At 37.2% G+C, this 17,903-nt stretch overlaps 1 protein-coding gene and 1 pseudogene across 1 annotated transcript in view; one reads left to right on the forward strand and one right to left on the reverse strand.

Annotated features, from left to right (window-relative positions):
* The window catches only part of MSH2 (mutS homolog 2), an 85,136-nt gene that overhangs the window by 54,314 nt on the left and 12,919 nt on the right, over window positions 1-17,903 (forward strand). Inside the window, exons 9-10 of the mRNA XM_005686575.3 lie at window positions 12,732-12,855; window positions 14,532-14,682. Coding sequence (XP_005686632.2) covers window positions 12,732-12,855; window positions 14,532-14,682 — 275 coding nt within the window. The remainder of the gene's footprint in view (window positions 1-12,731; window positions 12,856-14,531; window positions 14,683-17,903) is intronic.
* Window positions 10,548-11,119, reverse strand: LOC106502612 (annotated as a pseudogene).

Raw genomic sequence — 17,903 nt, forward strand, 5'->3', positions numbered from 1 at the left:
TCATACTTTTGTCTCAGTATTATTTTTATGCCACAGTGACACATTGTGGACCCCTTCGACATTAAGTTCTTTGCCAGTAAGGTGTGAGTTGTGGATTTCCTTTTATTTTTTTTTTCTGAGTAGATTATTTGAGGTTAAACTTAGTATCAGTTAGGACTCGTATTTTTTTGCAGGTAATCTAAACTCAGTACATCTCGGCTCATAGGGTTGCTTTTATTCAGAAGCTCTGAGCTCATCAAAGAACTTCATTTCTTGATCTTTTCTATTATTTTATGATTTAAATTTTAACCTAAGGCTGGTTTCTCTTTTGGCTCTAAGATGGCTACCTACCAGTAGAAGTTCATGCCATATTCCAAGAAAGATTCCTGCAGTTTGCCTTGATGGGACTGTTTAAGCAGTGCGTGGCCAGAGAATGTGATGATGGGCCTAAGATAGCTAAGGGCACGTTATTTCTTTAGCTGGAGGCACACAAAGTAAGAGCTCTGCTGGGACGGGGGAAAGAGGGGAGTAACTGTCATGAGACCACCAGGAGTGTCTCCTAAGATTCTGCCCTGCAGCTGTAGACTTTCATGTTTTATAGTATGATACTGTCTTTTAAATAAAGCAGATTCCTAGTTAAAACCTGTCTAGAGTCTCTAGGGAGGTGACTTACTATAATATCTTCTTTATTCTCAGTTACAAACTTTTAAACTTAGCTTGGGTTATAAGGTGATTCCAACCCTTCGCTGTCATTGTGGATATTTGTGATGAGTTTAGGCATTTCAATTACATGACTCAGAACCACTTTGAGAAGAACCTCAAGAGAATATCAGTCATTTTATGTATGATTTCATATTTTCTAGCTGTGCACTTAGGAATTCATGTGATGAGGGGAGCAGTCGTTTATGTGAATGGTTGGGTTACTTTTTATCTTTTCCTAGGCTTAGCTTTTTACATAAATACATCAGTTGTTTTTGTGGCTGCTCTCTGTAAATTTTATGGAATGATTTTCCGTTTTTGAAGTAAATGTAGAGCAAAACTACCATAAAGCAAGGTTCAAAAATAACAGTGATTTTTCACAAAAAGTAAACAATATTAGTTTATTGGGTGATTCAGTGGGATGTATGAAATTTTTAAACCTTTCTGTATGTATTTGGATCATTTTATCTTTGAATCTTAGTTTTCACATATACTCCTTACTGATATTTCATCTTGGAAAAGTAATGACTTTAGATAAATTTTTATTGAAAAATACTGGGACAAAAGTTGAAATCGTTTTTAGTAAGCCACAGTTGAATAGCTCTGATATAACTATATCATTGTAGAGTATATAGAAGTTTTAAAGATACTGTATTTTATATGCAGTATACTTTAAAGGTTTTATACTTGAAAATGAAAAAGAAATACAAAAAAGGGAAGTATTCCTATTCTCCCACCTAGAATTAACTGTCAGAACCTATTGGCATTTTTTCTAATAGTTCTACTTTAAAAAACACAGGACTAGGGGATGTCCTGGAGAAGGCAGTGGCAACCCACTCCAGTACTCTTGCCTGGAAAATCCCATGGACAGAGGAGCCTGGTGGGCTGCAGTCCATGGGGTCGCTAAGAGTCAGACATGACTGAGCGACTTCACTTTCATGCATTGGAGAAGGAAATGGCAACCCACTCCAGTGTTCTTGCTTGGAGAATCCCAGGGATGGCGGAGCCTGGTGGGCTGCCATCTATGGGGTCGCACAGAGTCGGACACAACTGAAGCGACTTAGCAGCAGCAGCAGCAGCAGGGGATGTCCGTCTTGGTCCAGTGGTTAAGACTCCCTGTTTCCAATGCTGGGGGCGCAGGTTTGATTCCTGGTCAGGAAACTAACATCCCTCATGCCTCATGGCCAAAAAATAAAAATAAAACACTGTTTTTATAAAACTGATACCTATATAAAGCATTCACACCATGCAGAAAGGAAGAGAGATGGAAGTTAAAATATCTCCCACATCTATCACCCAGAAATGACTGTTATTAAAATTAGTCTGTTCTCAAGTATGAGCAGGATTGAAGGTTTAGAGAACAGACGTTGAAAGTTTGCATTTTAATCCCTTACAATAAAGTACTGTCCTATTCAATATCCTAGTAGTGCCCCCATTGAGACATAGCTAATGGTCTTTATGGTTATGTGCAGACAGATGCATAGATAAATTAGAGCAGGAAACTCATACTGTAAATGTAACTTTTAATTTTAAAAGGGTCTCACCTAATGGCTTTCAGTGTAATAACAACAAAAAAATTACTGGAGGGAATTGTTTAGCTTCAGTTGAATGATTTTTCACCATAAGAGAGGGAAAATAATCTAAAACATAGGTTAAAGAAACTTAAATTAGAAAAATATGAAAAGATTGAAGCTTCTTTGACAAACATGCTTCAGTTTTGGAGTATTAATTACCTGCCCTGAAAGTTGAGCAATTAACCACTCACTCATATGTGCTTCTACAGAACTCCCTTTATACCTCTTGGTTTTTAATAGTTTTACTTTTGCACTGGCCAGGTCTAAAATATGCATATGTCTGCAGCCTTAATTCCAATTTCCAGGCTGTTTAATGTTCATTTTTATTTGTAAATGATTTCAGTGCTCATCATGTTGTTTTACCACGGCTTCTTCATTCCTGTGTTTTAAAATGCTTAATTCGACTTTTATTTGGCCAGATTTGTTTTTCAGGTATTTTTTTTTTAAGTTGATGAATATTATTATTGGCCTTGAGTTTCTTCATGCTTGATAAACATATCTGTGTTTTAGCTTTATTCTCAAACAAATCTTTATTATAATTCAGTTCAGTTCAGTCGCTCAGTCGTGTCTGACTCTTTGCGACCCCATGAATTCCAGCACGCCAGGCCTCTCTGTCCCTCACCAACTCCCGGAGTTCACCCAAACTCAACATTCATCGAGTCAGTGATGCCATCCAGCCATCTCATCCTCTGTCGTCCCCTTCTCCTCCTGCCCTCAATTCCTCCCAGCATCAGAATCTTTTCCAGTGAGTCAACTCTTCACATGAGGTGACCAAAGTATTGGAGTTTGAGCTTTAGCATTATTCCTTCCAATGAATACCCAGGACTGATCTCCTTTAGAATGGACTGGTTGGATCTCCTTGCAGTCCAAGGGACTCTTAAGAGTCTTCTCCAACACCACAGTTCAAAAGCATCAATTCTTTGGCGCTCAGCTTTCTTCGCAGTCCAACTCTCACATCCATACATGACCACTGGAAAAACCATAGCCTTGACTAGATGGACCTTTGTTGGCAAAGTAATGTCTCTGCTTTTGAATATGCTATCTAGGTTGGTCATAACTTTTCTTCCAAGGAGTAAGCGTCTTTTATTTCATGGCTGCAGTCACCATCTGCAGTGATTTTGGAGCCCCCCCAAAATAAAGTCTGACACTGTTTCCACTGCTTCCCCATCTATTTCCCATGAAGTCGTGGGACCGGATGCCATGATCTTCGTTTTCTGAATGTTGAGCTTTAAGCCAACTTTTTCACTCTCCTCTTTCACTTTCATCAAGAGGCTTTTTAGTTCTTCACTTTTTGCCATAAGGGTGGTGTCATCTGCATATCTGAGATTATTGATATTTCTCCCAGCAATCTTGATTCCAGCTTGTGCTTCTTCCAGCCTAGCGTTTCTCATGATGTTCTCTGCATAGAAGTTAAATAAGCAGGGTGACAAGATACAGCCTTGATGCACTCCTTTTTGTATTTGGAACCAGTCTGTTGTTCCATGTTATAATTAGTGCTTTCTTAAAACTTCCAGGGTGCATCACCATTTTCTGACATTCAGAAGATAGTGAATGTCTCTTACCACTTTGATTTACAACTGCCGCCTCCTCCCCACCCACCTCTCCATCCCCACATTTCAGGTGATCTGCTCTTCCTGCCTGGATGTCTGAAAAATTCCTCAGTTCTATTCTCTTTTCTTCACCCCTTAACTTTCCCTGCTTTCACCTCCCCCCTTTCCTTTGTCTGGCCTCCCGTGCCTCGACCCCTGTTTCCTTCCTTTTCTCTTCCAACCCCTGTCTTTCCTTCCCCCTCTTTCTGTCCATATCCTTTCTCCTGTCAATTTTTCCATTCACTTTCCTCCTTTTTGAGGTGTTTAAAAATCTTAACATTTAATTAGGAAATACTTGTCTAGTATACTGATAGTATGCTCACTACAAAGTCCTGTTTCATACATCCCTCCACAGAATTACGTGCTATCCTGGAACTGGTGTTTATTGTTATAATTTTCATGCATTTCATTACTATAATTTCTAAACCTTATAAATAATATTGTCTTATCAATATTTTGATTGAAATTGCGTTTAATTTAGTGATTAACTTAGGGGAGAATCAACATCATTACAACATTGAGTCTTTCTATCCATGAATATTATATTTTTCCCTTTTTTTCTTTCCAGTGATTACATTTTTGGAGAGTAATTTACATAAAAATTTTAAAAGTGTATTATTCATTGGTATTTAGCACGTTTTCATTGTTGTGCAGCCACTAACACTTAGTTCTAAACTATTTTCCATTACTACCAAAAGGAAACCCATACCTATTAGCGGCTGCTCTCTTTCCCAGTTTCCTCAGTTGCTGGCAACCACTAACCTACTTTTCATCTCTGCTGACTTGCCAATTCTAGACATTTATAAATGGAATCATACAATATGTAGCCTTTTGTGACTGGCTTCTTTTATGACCAGTAATGTACCATTGTATGGGTATACCATGTTTTGTTTCTCTAGTCACTTGTAGATGGACATGTAGGTTGTTTCTACTTTTTGGCTAGCAGGAATAGTATGCCTTGGAACAGTCATGTACAACTATTTGTTCTATTCTTTTAGATATATAGCTACGAGTGAAATTGCTGAGTCATATGGTAATTTTATATTTAACTTTTTGAGGAATCACTGCACTGTTCTCCCTGGTCCCTTTACCACTAAAAATTCCTACCGGCAATATATGAGGATTCCAATTTCTGCACATTCTTGCTAATACTTGTGGGTGGTTTTTTTTTTTTTTTTCCTTCTTCTTCATTGTTTAGTAGCCATCCTAGTTAGTAATGAAATTATATTTCACTGTGGTTTTGATTTGCATTTCCCTAGTATCTGAAGGTAAGCATCTTTTCTCATATTTGTTGACCATTTTGTATGTTTGGAGAAATGTCTATTCAGATTTTTTGCTCACTTTTAAATTGGGTTGTTTGTCTTTGAATTATGGATGGGACATGTTCGTTCAGTTGTGTCCAACTCTTTGTGACCCCATGGACTATAGCCTGCCAGGCTCCTCTGTCCATGGGATTTTCCAGGCAAGAGTACTGGAGTGGGGTGCCATTTCCTTCTCCAGAGGAACTTCCCAACCCAGGGATTGAACTGCATTGCAGGCAGACTCTTTACCATCTGAGCCACCAGGGAAGCTCATTGAGTTATGAATTCTATTTATATTCTGAATACTAAACCCTTTTTCTAGGAGATAAAGTTGGAACCCACTTTTGGACACAGAGTTTGTTTCTGAGTTTTCCAGTTGCCAAAAGTTGTTCATAGTGATTGCTTATTATTTTTAAAAGCACTGCTGTATTTGCAGGCAGAGTTCCTGTTGATTTTTAATATAATTTGTGCCTCTGATATTCTATCTTTGCATAGCCTGTTTATTTTAGAGGATCAACTTTTGACTTTTAAATCCTCCCTGTACCTTTGGGTTGTTTTGTTTTTCATTAATTTCCAGTCTTACATATATATTTCATCTATTTTTGATGTCTTTCAGCCCCTATTTTTCTAGCCTTTTTTAGTAAGCAATTAAGGTTATACTTTTCTATGTGTTGTTTTAGCTGAATGCATCCCATATGTTTTAAGAGGTATTTTTCTTACTCAGTTTTGAGTCATTTATTCCCATCATCACTTGTTCTTTGATTTGTCATTTGTTTAGAAAGTTTTTAAATTTATAAGCTTGGTATGTGTCAATTTCATAAAATTCTCCATGTATTCGTGGATTATAAGTGCTCCCTAATTTTGGTTGCAGAGTTTTCTATATGTCCATTAAGTAAAACTTTAGTTGTTTTGTTCACATTATCTGGATACTTGCTAACATTTAATCTGCTGAGTTACTAAGAGAAATGTGAAGAAATTTTCCTTCTTATGTTTTCAAGGCACAGAGCTGTTATTTTTTCCTACGGTGAATTGAATCTTCAGGGACACTTTCATAATAGTCATCCTATTATTATGTAATGTGTTTTGCCTTAGATATATTTTGTCTGATAATAAGAAAGCAATGCCAGTCCTTATTTTTTGTTTTTTACATAGTATATCTTTTTCAATCCTTTGTGAGTTTTTTTGGTTTAGGTAAACCTTATAGATGCGTTTTATTTATTTCAAAGTGTAATTTGATCATCTTTTTTTTAAGGGGCAGTTTGGATTTATTTCTACCAAATTATTTTGTGATTCCTATTCTTCCTGGTTCCCCTTACCCACTCTTTCTTTCTTTTATATTGATTGGATTTTAAAAATTCCCATTTGTTTCCCCTCATGCTCCTCCATCCTATCAAACACACACTGGTTTGAAGTTATTTACAGACTTTTTTTTTTAATGTGTATACGTAACTCATGAAAGTGAAAAACCTGTCAGCATGTTTTTACATCCCCCCTCAAATATCAGGACCTTAGAATACCTTAGATCAGATAACATTTCTTCATTATTGGCTGATCCTTTATTTCTGTCTTTATGCCCCTTGGATTTCCACTGTTTATAGTCAGTGTTTGGTTTAGATTTACCTGTATGCGTATCATTTTTGTTGCTGTTCATTCCTTCTTCCTGGATGTTCTTTAGGCGTTCCTTTATTGGGGCGGGGGGGGGGCGGCTGTTAGTCAGATTTTGTTTGTTGGGTCAACAAGGTGGGTCAACAGTACCGTGGTGCAAGCCAAAGGACCGTGCAAGAACAAGGGTGAAGCCCATGGCTAGGTTGCTCGTGAAGGGTGTTTTTACTGGGTGTGCAGCAGTTTCACACTGACGGCTGCTTTTCTTCAGTGCTTGTGAAATTGTGTTGCACGGTCCTTTGGCTTGTACTATTTTGTTGTTTACAAATCTTGTTTCCAGATGTTGGCTCCTTTTACTACTCTGTCCAAAAGTGGGTTTTCTTTTTCTTTTTTCCTATTTGGATTTGCTGCATTTTCTTAATCAGAAAATTATTGTCTTTTATCAGTTCTGAAAAGTTATTAGTCATTATCTCCTCAAATACTGTATTTCTTCATTCTCTTTTTCTAATGCCATGATGAGACATGTGTTGGCCTCTTAAGTTCTTTTTCAGCATGTGTCTTTGCTGCTTTCTTTGTGGTTACTTCAGATAGTCTAATTTGTCAACTCTGATGTGTAGTTTAACAACCCATTTTTTAAAAAAAATTTATCATATTTTTCATTTATAAAAGTTGTTTGGTTCACTTCTAAGTCTGTCTACTCTTTTTTTTTTAAGTAATATCTTGTTCTTTGCTCACATGTTCTATTCTCATTCTTTAAATGTTTTAAATATATTTAATATTCCATCTTTAAAATTTCTTGGATTTAAATCTGCTCCTTGTCTTCTTTCTGCTGTCTTTTGTTATTGTTTTGAGTCTCTTACTCATGGTGTCTTGTTTCCTTGTCTGTTATGTATGTTTAGATAATACTCACTTATCTGCATTCTTCCTGTGCAAGTTATACAGGCAAATCATATATCCCCTCAGATAAAATCTGCTTTTGCTTTATACCCTACAAATGTAATTAACCCAGGAACACTTTTAAGTTAATTTCTCAGTCTGGAGCTTTCTACATTTGTTTGGGCAAAGATTAGGCTACTGGCAAAGACTTAGCTGCTGAGAAAGAAACCAGAGTCAGACACCATTGAGCAAATAAATGACAATGGCTTAAAAAGGATAGGGGTTTAATTTTCTATCATGACTGTGTGGGCATAGCAACACAGGGCTGGCAGGGCAGGCTCACTATCTCTGTAGCCCGTCTTCTCCTTTACTTCTCCTTCAAGATCCAGGAGAGCTCACTTCCTTAACTTTATTCCAGCCAATGGCAGAGGACAAAGAAGGAAGAGGAGGTCACATTCTGGAAATGGTACACATCATTTCTGCTCACAGTCTTTTGGTTATATGCTCACACCAGCTGCAAGGGAAGCTGGAAAATCTAGTGTTTGTTCTTAGTAGTTAACATTTCTTCTGAAAAATTGTCAGTTCTGTCACTGTAGAAGGAGGGGATAATAGAAATGGCCGCAACCAGCAGCCTTTTGCATTGCTAATATAAGTAGCAGACATTTGAAATCCCAATCCAGGTGAAGGCATTTATTTATTTGTTTATTTTAAATTAGTTTGTATTGGAGTATAGTTGATTTACAGTGTTGTGTTAGTTTCTGCTGTGCAGCAAAGTGAATTAGTTCTACATATTCCCTGGCAGCTCAGAGATTAAAGCGTCTGCCTGGAATGCAGGAGACCCTGGTTCAATTCCTGGGTCAGAAAAATCCCCCAGAGAAAGGGATAGGCTACCCACTCCAGTATTCTTAGGCTTCCCTTGTGGCTTAGCTGGTCAAGGATCCGCGTGCAGTGCGGGAGACCCAGTTTGATCCCTGGTTTGGGAAGATCCCCTGGAGAAGGGAAAGGCTGCCCACTCCAGTATTTTGGCCTGGAGAATTCCATGAACTGTATAGTCTGTGGGTTCACAAAGAGTCAGACACCACTGAGCAACTTTCACTTCACTTCATGCATGTATCCACTCCTCGTTAGATTCTTTTCCCATGCAGGCCACTACAGAGCGTTGAGTAGAGTTCCCTGTGCTGTATACACTGGATCCTTACTGTTAATAGTTACCTGTTGCCTGGAAAATCCCATGGACGGAAGACCTGCCAGGCTACAGTCCACGGGGTCGCAAAGAGTAGGACATGACTAAGCGACTTCCCTTCACCTATTCTGTATATAGTAAAGGCAGGCTTTTGGTCACACATTGTCAGAGAGAAGATTCTGCCCCTACTTTCCCTTTCTCGGTGCCCAAGCTGCTGGAGGCAGGTTTCTCTAATTGTTACCATTTCTCATGAGGTAAGATTTTTAAATGGCCCTGTGGCCTGCTTTATGCTGGGGACTGATTCCACTTTGTAGGAGCTCAGGTATCTAGTTTTCTCTTAACTATAAACATATTTGAAAAAAATGCTTGTAATGTTTTATCTAGTATTTCTAGGATAGTGGAGTTTTTGCTTTTGTTTTTGAAGATTTCTAATATCTTCCTTATATTCTTTTTCTCCTCTCTAATTACTTCAATCTCTGTCTTGTGACATTTCTGATTATATCAAGTCTTTTCTTCTATGTCAGTACAGGTAATTCTATTCAACAGTATCTCTTTGCTGTTGTATTTATTTGTTGTTAAGTCCCTAAGTCATGTCCAACTCTTTACAACTGCATGGACTGGAGCACGCCAGACTACCCTTTCCATCACTATCTCCCAGAGTTTGTTCAGACTCAGGTCCTTTGAGTCAGTGGTGCCATCCAACTATCTAATTCTCTGTTGCCCCCTTCTCCTGTTGCTCTCAATCTTTCCCAGTATCCGGGTCTTTCCACTGAGTCAGCTTCTTGCATCAGGTGGCTAAAGTACTGGAACTTCAGCTTCAGCATCAGTCCTTCCAGTGAATATTCAGGGTTCATTTCCTTTAGGATTGACTGGTTTGACCTCCTTGCTATCCAAGGGATTCTCAAGAATCTTCTCCAGCACCACAATTCAAAAGCATCAATTCTTTGGCGCTCAGCCTTCTTTATGGTCCAGCTCTCACATCCATACATGACTGTTGGAGAAACCATAGCTTTGACTCTATGGACCTTTGTTGGCAAAGTGTTGCTCTGCTTTTTAATATGCTGTCTGGGTTTGTCATAGCTTTTCTTCCAAAGAGCAAGCGTCTTTTAATTTCAAGGCTACAGTCACCATCTATGGTGATTTTGGAGCCCAAGAAAATAAAATCTGCCACTGTTTCCACTTTTTCCCCCCTTCTACTTGCCATGGAGTGATGGGACCAGATGCCGTGATCTTCATTTTTTGAATGCTGAGTTTTAAGCCAGTTTTTAAATTTTATTTGTATTTTATTTATATGTTTACATGTGTATTATTTGTATTTATTTTTACTTCAGGGATACTGCTAGGATCTGATTTTCCTTTCTTTTTTTTTAAATCTTTTTTCTTGATTTTATTATACCATTTTGGAGTTCTAAGCCTGGGTTTGTTTTGTTCTATTAATATTTCCTGTTGTGTAGTCTAGGGTAATAGCTGGTGTGTTTCTGGTGCTAAGTGGCTGATGATATGAAAACAACTCGTAGAAGTCATTGTGTCATGTTTGTTGGAATACTTAAGTTCTAAGTTAGAACACTTGGTTGGGTGGTATATTTTCTTATCCATTGTTTGGGAGGAGTACAGCATTACCAAAGGGCACTCCATTTGAGGTGCAGCCTAAGACTGTTTAGTAAGTTAGAGCTCAGTCATTACTTTCCCTTGCTTCATTTGGGTCTTCTCTCCAGATTGGGATTTTTTTTTTACTTTTATTTGCGTTTATTTTTTGCGGCATTTATTCCCAGGCCATAAGTTTTTGTTTCTTCAGTTTCTTCTGGGATATCTTTTTCTTCTGTGCAGGCTCCTCTTCTGGTTTAGGAACAATCTGTTCTTTTTCAGTAAGGATCATCTCAGTGTGGCAGGGAGAGCTCATGGAGGGGTTGATCCGACCGTGAGCTCTCTAAGTCCTACGCCACATCCGGGGGGCTTTGTTCACTTGGATGTGCTCAATGACCAGAGAATCTACATCTAAGCCCTTAAGTTCAGCATTACTCTCTGCATTTTTGAGCATGTGTAGTAAAAATTCAGCACTCTTTTTGAGCCACCGACCCTGCGTCCAGCCCCACTGTTTGGCCTATGCACACCTGCCAACTCCACCGATGTAACGATGGAATGGCACACATTGCTTCTTTAAAGTGACATCCTTCAGATACTGGTGGCTTTCCAGATATGCATACCCTTTATGGCCTGGGCGGTTTCACAAGTGTTCTTAAAGTGAACACGAAGATTTGGACCTCTTGATTTGCATGATTTTGTGGGGTTTTCTGGGTCAAGTGAATAGCATACCATTTTTAGGGGTCACCTCAGGCCGCTTACAAGCCAGATTGGGATTATTAAGTGAGCTTTCTCAGGGTTTTTTTTGACTCACTCATGGATTACTGGAAGGTGGGAATGAGGATAGGAATTTAGCCTGGCTCAGCATCACTTCTCTTAAGTTTGTTGGAAGAAGGCAGTTCTGTAACACTGTCAGTCCACCATTGTAGCATTAATTTTTCCCTTGGAGTTATCGTGAGTCTTAGTCCTTGTTTCTAAGTCGTCTTCATTGTCTGTTTGAATAACTGTACAATATTCTGTTGATGTACCATTGTGCAAATATTGTGACGTTCTGTTATTTCCAGGCCTTATAACATAAATCTGTAGAGATCTTATTCATCCATGTGGTGTTTGCTTCTGTTGCATTATTTCCTTAGACTGAATTTCTAGGAGTAGAATTGCTATGTCAGAGTATAACAAATATCTCTGAGTCTTATCGCATATTGCTTTTTTTTTTTTTAGGTTATAGCAATTTAGATTCTCACTAGAAATGAATGAGTATACTAATTTCACTGTAGCCTCATTAGTATTTGGGAGTAGGTTTCTTTTTCTTAAAAAAAAAAAAAAAAACAAAGCTGTAGAATAATATCTTAAGGGTGCTTAAACATTCATGCCTTTTGTTATTATGGAGCTTTAGCATTTTTCTGTGACTTTAGTTTACTACTTATTTTCTCATCTGTGAGTTGTGTATTTTTATACTTGCCCAGTTAATGACTTGATGTTTTTCTCATACATGCAAACGAGTGCCTTTTTAAAAAAGAAAATGTCAACCTTTACATTTTTATACTTTACAAAGCTATTTTTACAAATCTTCTGCCTTTAAAAAAAAGTTAGTTTTGTTTGAAATTTAAAATTTTAGTATATAATAAAATCTTTTGTTGGTTTAAATTGAGAAAGTTATTTGATAAATGTTTTATTCTCTTTTATGATAGTTTTCTGTAATATTTTATTTTCTCATTCTTGTGTTTGGTATGTGGAGAAGGTATGCTCTGATTAAGTGGATAGTAATTAGGAATTTATATCAATCTCACATACTGATTTTTTTAAAATTTCCTCATTTTAGAAAACTGACTCATACTTTTATATGAAATTAGGTCTTTTTAATAGTTCTTATTATGTGTGTGGATAGACGTCATTCTTTTTTTTAAAAATAGTCTCTCATAATTTTGTCTGTTCAAGTTTTAGTCATTTTGTTTTGTTTCAAAAAAGGATTTCAAGAGCTAACTTTCTGAAATTCCTAAGATAGATCCTTGGTTTGAGCAAAAACCATTCTGGTACAGTCTTTAAACATTGTTTAGGGAAAAATATAAATAAAAATAACGTATACTGTTAGTGATAAAAGCATCATTAGCACTAAACTGTTTCATATGAATAATTTTTGTGTATCTAGAGGTCTCAGCTCCTAATTAATAGAACTCTTTACATCTGTTAATCAGTAAAAACTCCTTTACAGTTGTGACTGAATAACTTAAAGATAGTGAATCATTTAACTCAAAACATTAGTGAATTTTAAATAAGCAAAGAATTGCATGACTTCCATCTTTATCCATCACTGATAAAATTTGGCTACTCTTTGTTCTGTTTATAGGTGGAAAACCATGAATTCCTTGTAAAACCTTCATTTGATCCTAACTTGAGTGAATTAAGAGAAATAATGGATGACTTAGAAAAGAAGATGCAGTCAACATTAGTAAGTGCAGCTAGAGATCTAGGTAAGAATGGGCCCTTGAAGGTTTGAATAATTCTTTTGTCTACACAGTATCCACACTGGAGCTAGAAGACACAGTTGATCATGCCACCTCCTTGTTTAAAATGCTAGCCCTGTTTTCTACTGAATAAAATTACAGTCACATAAAGTTTACATACAGGATTCTTTGCATCTGGGGCCTGGCCTCCCCTTCAGATTCAATCTCTTAACCAATTTCTATAATCCTAGGATGACCCCACATTCCTGCCAAACAAATCACCCCATATTGCCCTTGCAACATCTTTTAAGTAAGACCTGTTTTAAATGACACTCTTTCTGTAAGCCTAATTCTATTAGGAGTAGTTCACTGATTTGGCTTTGGGGTTCCTGAGCACTTCATTAATATCAATTTTAAAAATTACTTGTTTTAAACTCCCTAGCTTATTCCCTCATTTGTCTCACACTGTGTTGTTCTGTCTTGCTCTGAATTTATAAACCTCTTGTAATGAGCATCTTTGACTTTTACGTCAAATGAGTAAATCTTAGCATATCAGAAGGTCCCGCAGAGCAGTATCACTCTAGTATATGCCCGTGTGTGTGCTCAGTCATGTCTGACTCTTTGCGACCCCATGGACTATAGTCCACCAGGCTCCTCCGTCCATGGAATTTTCCAGGCAGAAATAATGGAGGGGGTTGCCATTTCCTTCTCCAGATCAAACCTGCATCTCTTGAGTCTCCTGCGTTGGCAGGCAGATTCTTTTCCACTGCGCCACCTGGGAAGCCCCCTGTTGTATATGCCCATACCAACATATATAAAAATTTTAAAAAATAGTTTCCATGGAGAGTTCATATATCAACTTGATCCTAGAGTTAATCTTTGACTTGAACGATATTGAAATTTACCCTCCTCTTCTTATAGATCTCTCCATGTTCTCTTTATGTGTCTCCTCCCTGGTCAAGTGAGATCTGTCTTTAGTTGTTTGCTGTTTCTAGTACTCCAAAGTCATGCTTTAGCAAATAAATTTATTTATCTTAAGTTTTAAGATACTATCTCTCTCTTCTGGTTTGGGGTCTAAAGATGACATTGATGAATGAATGAGGAGAGGACAAGCGTAAAAATTTAAAAATCTTAGGTGCATAGTCTAGCTGATTGATCATCGCCTTTTTTGTGACGCTCCCTACACTTAACAGAGTACAGGGCCTAGTGTTTTCTAGAGCTTCATTGTCAATCTCAGAGTCTCACATTTTTCTATGGAAAGTGTATTTTTTTTTCTTTAATTATGCTCTATATTAGTTCCAGGGAAAGGCTTTGGTTAACTAAAGAACCTTCAGCAGAGCTCCTCAAGGGTAACAACCATACCTTACCTACCCTCGTGCCCAAAGCATCTGAAACACAGAGCTACCCCACTGCTGGTGCCCTGCAACCTTGGATGGCTTTACCCAGAACGGGCTCCACATCACAGGCTAACATTAAAAGAGGGATTTAAATATTTTATAGATATGCTTAATTCATGTAGTTTTTTGAGTGAAATAGGATGTGCATCTTTCCCAGTCAGATAGTATAAATAATTTCCAGTATGCAGTCATGTAAATAATAAAAGAATATTTTTCACTATTTAGATTTAAGTATTCTAAACACTTATATTTAAAATGGCTGTGCATATCTATGACATACTCTTTCTTTTTTTTCTGATCTTGAAGGCTTAGATCCTGGCAAACAGATTAAACTGGATTCCAGCACACAGTTTGGCTATTATTTCCGAGTAACGTGCAAGGAAGAAAAAGTCCTTCGTAATAATAAAAATTTCAGTACAGTAGATATCCAGAAGAATGGTGTTAAATTTACAAACAGGTTTGTAAGCCTATGTTAAATTAAGTCTTTACTAGTTCCATAAACTATTCTCTGATGAAATGTGAATGTTGCATGATAAGGAAGTTTTATTTTATTTCTTGATACAAGGCATAAAATAAGATTGAAGCCTTTTTGTTTTTTTCCTTATGAGAGTTTGGTCAGGTATCCTAAGACTACTTATTGAATAATTCAGCTTTTCCTCATTCACTGAAGTGGCACTTTGAGTTTAAGATTATTCTTTCACATATCTCTCTTATCTTTTTATCAATATGAAATAGATTATATTACATTTTTTTGGTGTTTGCATATCTGTTAGAGTTAGTTCCCTTCATATCTCCATTAGTTACTTTCACGTTTATTTTTTTCTAAGGAAATTTTGTTATTCTGATATATCAATTGATGTGTCATTTAGGGAGATGCTACCAACTTTAATGAGGCCATTCATTTGGACTATAAGTTTTTAAAAAAAAAATACTGTTAATGTTGGGAAAAATCGTAGTAGTTTTTTATGCATTTTCTCTTGCTTATGTTAGGAATAGGAAGCCCCTAAGGCAAATTACTTACTAGTGAAAAAGAATTATTTAAAAATAAAGTAACTGGGAGAGTAAGGCCATTATCCTTTCTCTTCTATATTATTTTAGAACTTATGGCCAGCCTTACTCCTACCCTTCTTGGGTATTCTTAGTATTTCCAGTTAGCTTTTGTATATACGCCCCTCTTTTATCCATTTATTTAGTGTTTTTGAGTGTCTGTTATATGCAGACATTATTCTAGGTGTTCAGACAACCTAGTAATGAAAAACAGTGTATCTGTTTAGTTTGTTTCTCGTAACAACCCTCTGAAATAAATAGGACAGGTTATGGTTCTCACCTTTAGATGGAGAAACTGAATCTCCAGTTCCCCAGGACTGGATGACTAGTAACAGTAGATACTCAGACCTAGATCTTCTGCTGCTAGATTTATTAGTTGCTATTTCTTGATCACACAACGTCCCTGATTCAAGAAATTTATACGTTATAACTGACCAGTGAGAGATTTGAAGACGATATAACACCCCAAAAGTTCTGTCTTATCTAAGCCAAAATAGAACTATAAGAAGCTGAACTGAATGGCAGCAGTGGTTCCAAAAGTTGTGAAAAGCTCATTTGTTTATTCATTCATTGATTTGTGTCAGCAAATTGAATGCTTGCCGTGGGTCTGACTTTCTGATCATGTAATTGTCCTTCTTAAGAACCTCTAATCCTGTCATCAGGAAAAATCTAAAATCTGTACCATAACCTATACAGTCTGGTCCCTGCCCACACCTTTTCTCTCTGGCAGCTCTTCCCTTCACATAGCAGCCTCACTTTTATAGTATCTTTGCTTCTCTCTCTTTTCCTTTAACCCTTCCACTTGCCTGTTTCGCAGCAGTCTGTTAGTGCCCCTCTGCTGTTCTTGAGCTGTATATGTGTGCTATGCCATTGGCTGATTGCATCATGTTCACAGTAACTGCCTGGTTGACTGATATTTCTTCCTCCTTGTAAGTACTTCACCTCTTTCTTGAATCTACTGTGAGCCCCTCACCTTGTTTTTTTGTTTCTAACTTCCTTTGATATCAGTGAATATTTTTTCTCTATTCTCATTTTTCGTCTTCATTTTTTTGTTTTAACCTGTAATTTTTATTTTCTCTTTAAGCCACTCAGTAGAATTGTTTTCAAAACATTTTCCTTACTTTGACAACTTTGAGTATGAAAAGACAGTTTCCTATGGTAATGAGAAAAACTGGAGTGTGTGTGTTGTTTTTTAATTGGGGTATAGTTGATTATTTGTCTTTCTCTGACTTATTTCTCTAAGCATGATATTCTTGAGATCCATTCACATTTCTGCAAGTGGTTCATTATTTTTAATGGCTGAGTAGTATACACACACACCACACCTTTATCCATTCATATGTTGATGAGCGGTTGATTTGCTTCCATATCTTGGGTGTTGTAAATAGGGCTGCTGTGTGTGTATTTTATTTTATTTTTTTTTAATTTTTATTTTATTTTTTTTTTAATTTTAAAATCTTTAATTCTTACATGCATTCCCAAACATGAACCCCCCTCCCACCTCCCTCCCCATAACATCTCTCTGGGTCATCCCCATGCACCAGCCCCAAGCATGCTGTATCCTGCGTCAGACATAGACTGGCGATTCAATTCTTACATGATATTATACATGTTAGAATGCCATTCTCCCAAATCATCCCATCCTCTCCCTCTCCCTCTGAGTCCAAAAGTCCGTTATACACATCTGTGTCTTTTTTCCTGTCTTGCATACAGGGTCGTCATTGCCATCTTTCTAAATTCCATATATATGTGTTAGTATACTGTATTGGTGTTTTTCTTTCTGGCTTACTTCACTCTGTATAATCGGCTCCAGTTTCATCCATCTCATCAGAACTGATTCAAATGAATTCTTTTTCACGGCTGAGTAATACTCCATTGTGTATATGTACCACAGCTTTCTTATCCATTCATCTGCTGATGGACATCTAGGTTGTTTCCATGTCCTGGCTATTATAAACAGTGCTGCGATGAACATTGGGGTACATGTGTCTCTTTCAATTCTGGTTTCCTCGGTGTGTATGCCCAGCAGTGGGATTGCTGGGTCATACGGTAGTTCTATTTGCAATTTTTTAAGGAATCTCCACACTGTTCTCCATAGTGGCTGTACTAGTTTGCATTCCCACCAACAGTGTAAGAGGGTTCCCTTTTCTCCACACCCTCTCCAGCATTTATTGCTTGCAGATTTTTGGATCGCAGCCATTCTGACTGGTGTGAAGTGGTACCTCATTGTGGTTTTGATTTGCATTTCTCTAATTATGAATGATGTTGAGCATCTTTTCATGTGTTTGTTAGCCATCCGTATGTCTTCTTTGGAGAAATGTCTATTTAGTTCTTTGGCCCATTTTTTGATTGGGTCGTTTATTTTTCTGGAATTGAGCTGCAGAAGTTGCTTGTATATTTTTGAGATTAGTTGTTTGTCAGTTGCTTCATTTGCTATTATTTTCTCCCATTCAGAAGGCTGTCTTTTCACCTTGCTTATAGTTTCCTTTGTTGTGCAGAAGCTTTTAATTTTAATTAGATCCCATTTGTTTATTGTTGCTTTAATTTCCAGAATTCTGGGAGGTGGATCATAGAGGATCCTGCTGTGATTTATGTCTGAGAGTGTTTTGCCTATGTTCTCCTCTACGAGTT

The sequence above is a fragment of the Capra hircus genome, chromosome 11, assembly GCF_001704415.2.
Source record: "Capra hircus breed San Clemente chromosome 11, ASM170441v1, whole genome shotgun sequence".
Taxonomy (NCBI): Eukaryota; Metazoa; Chordata; class Mammalia; order Artiodactyla; family Bovidae; genus Capra; species Capra hircus.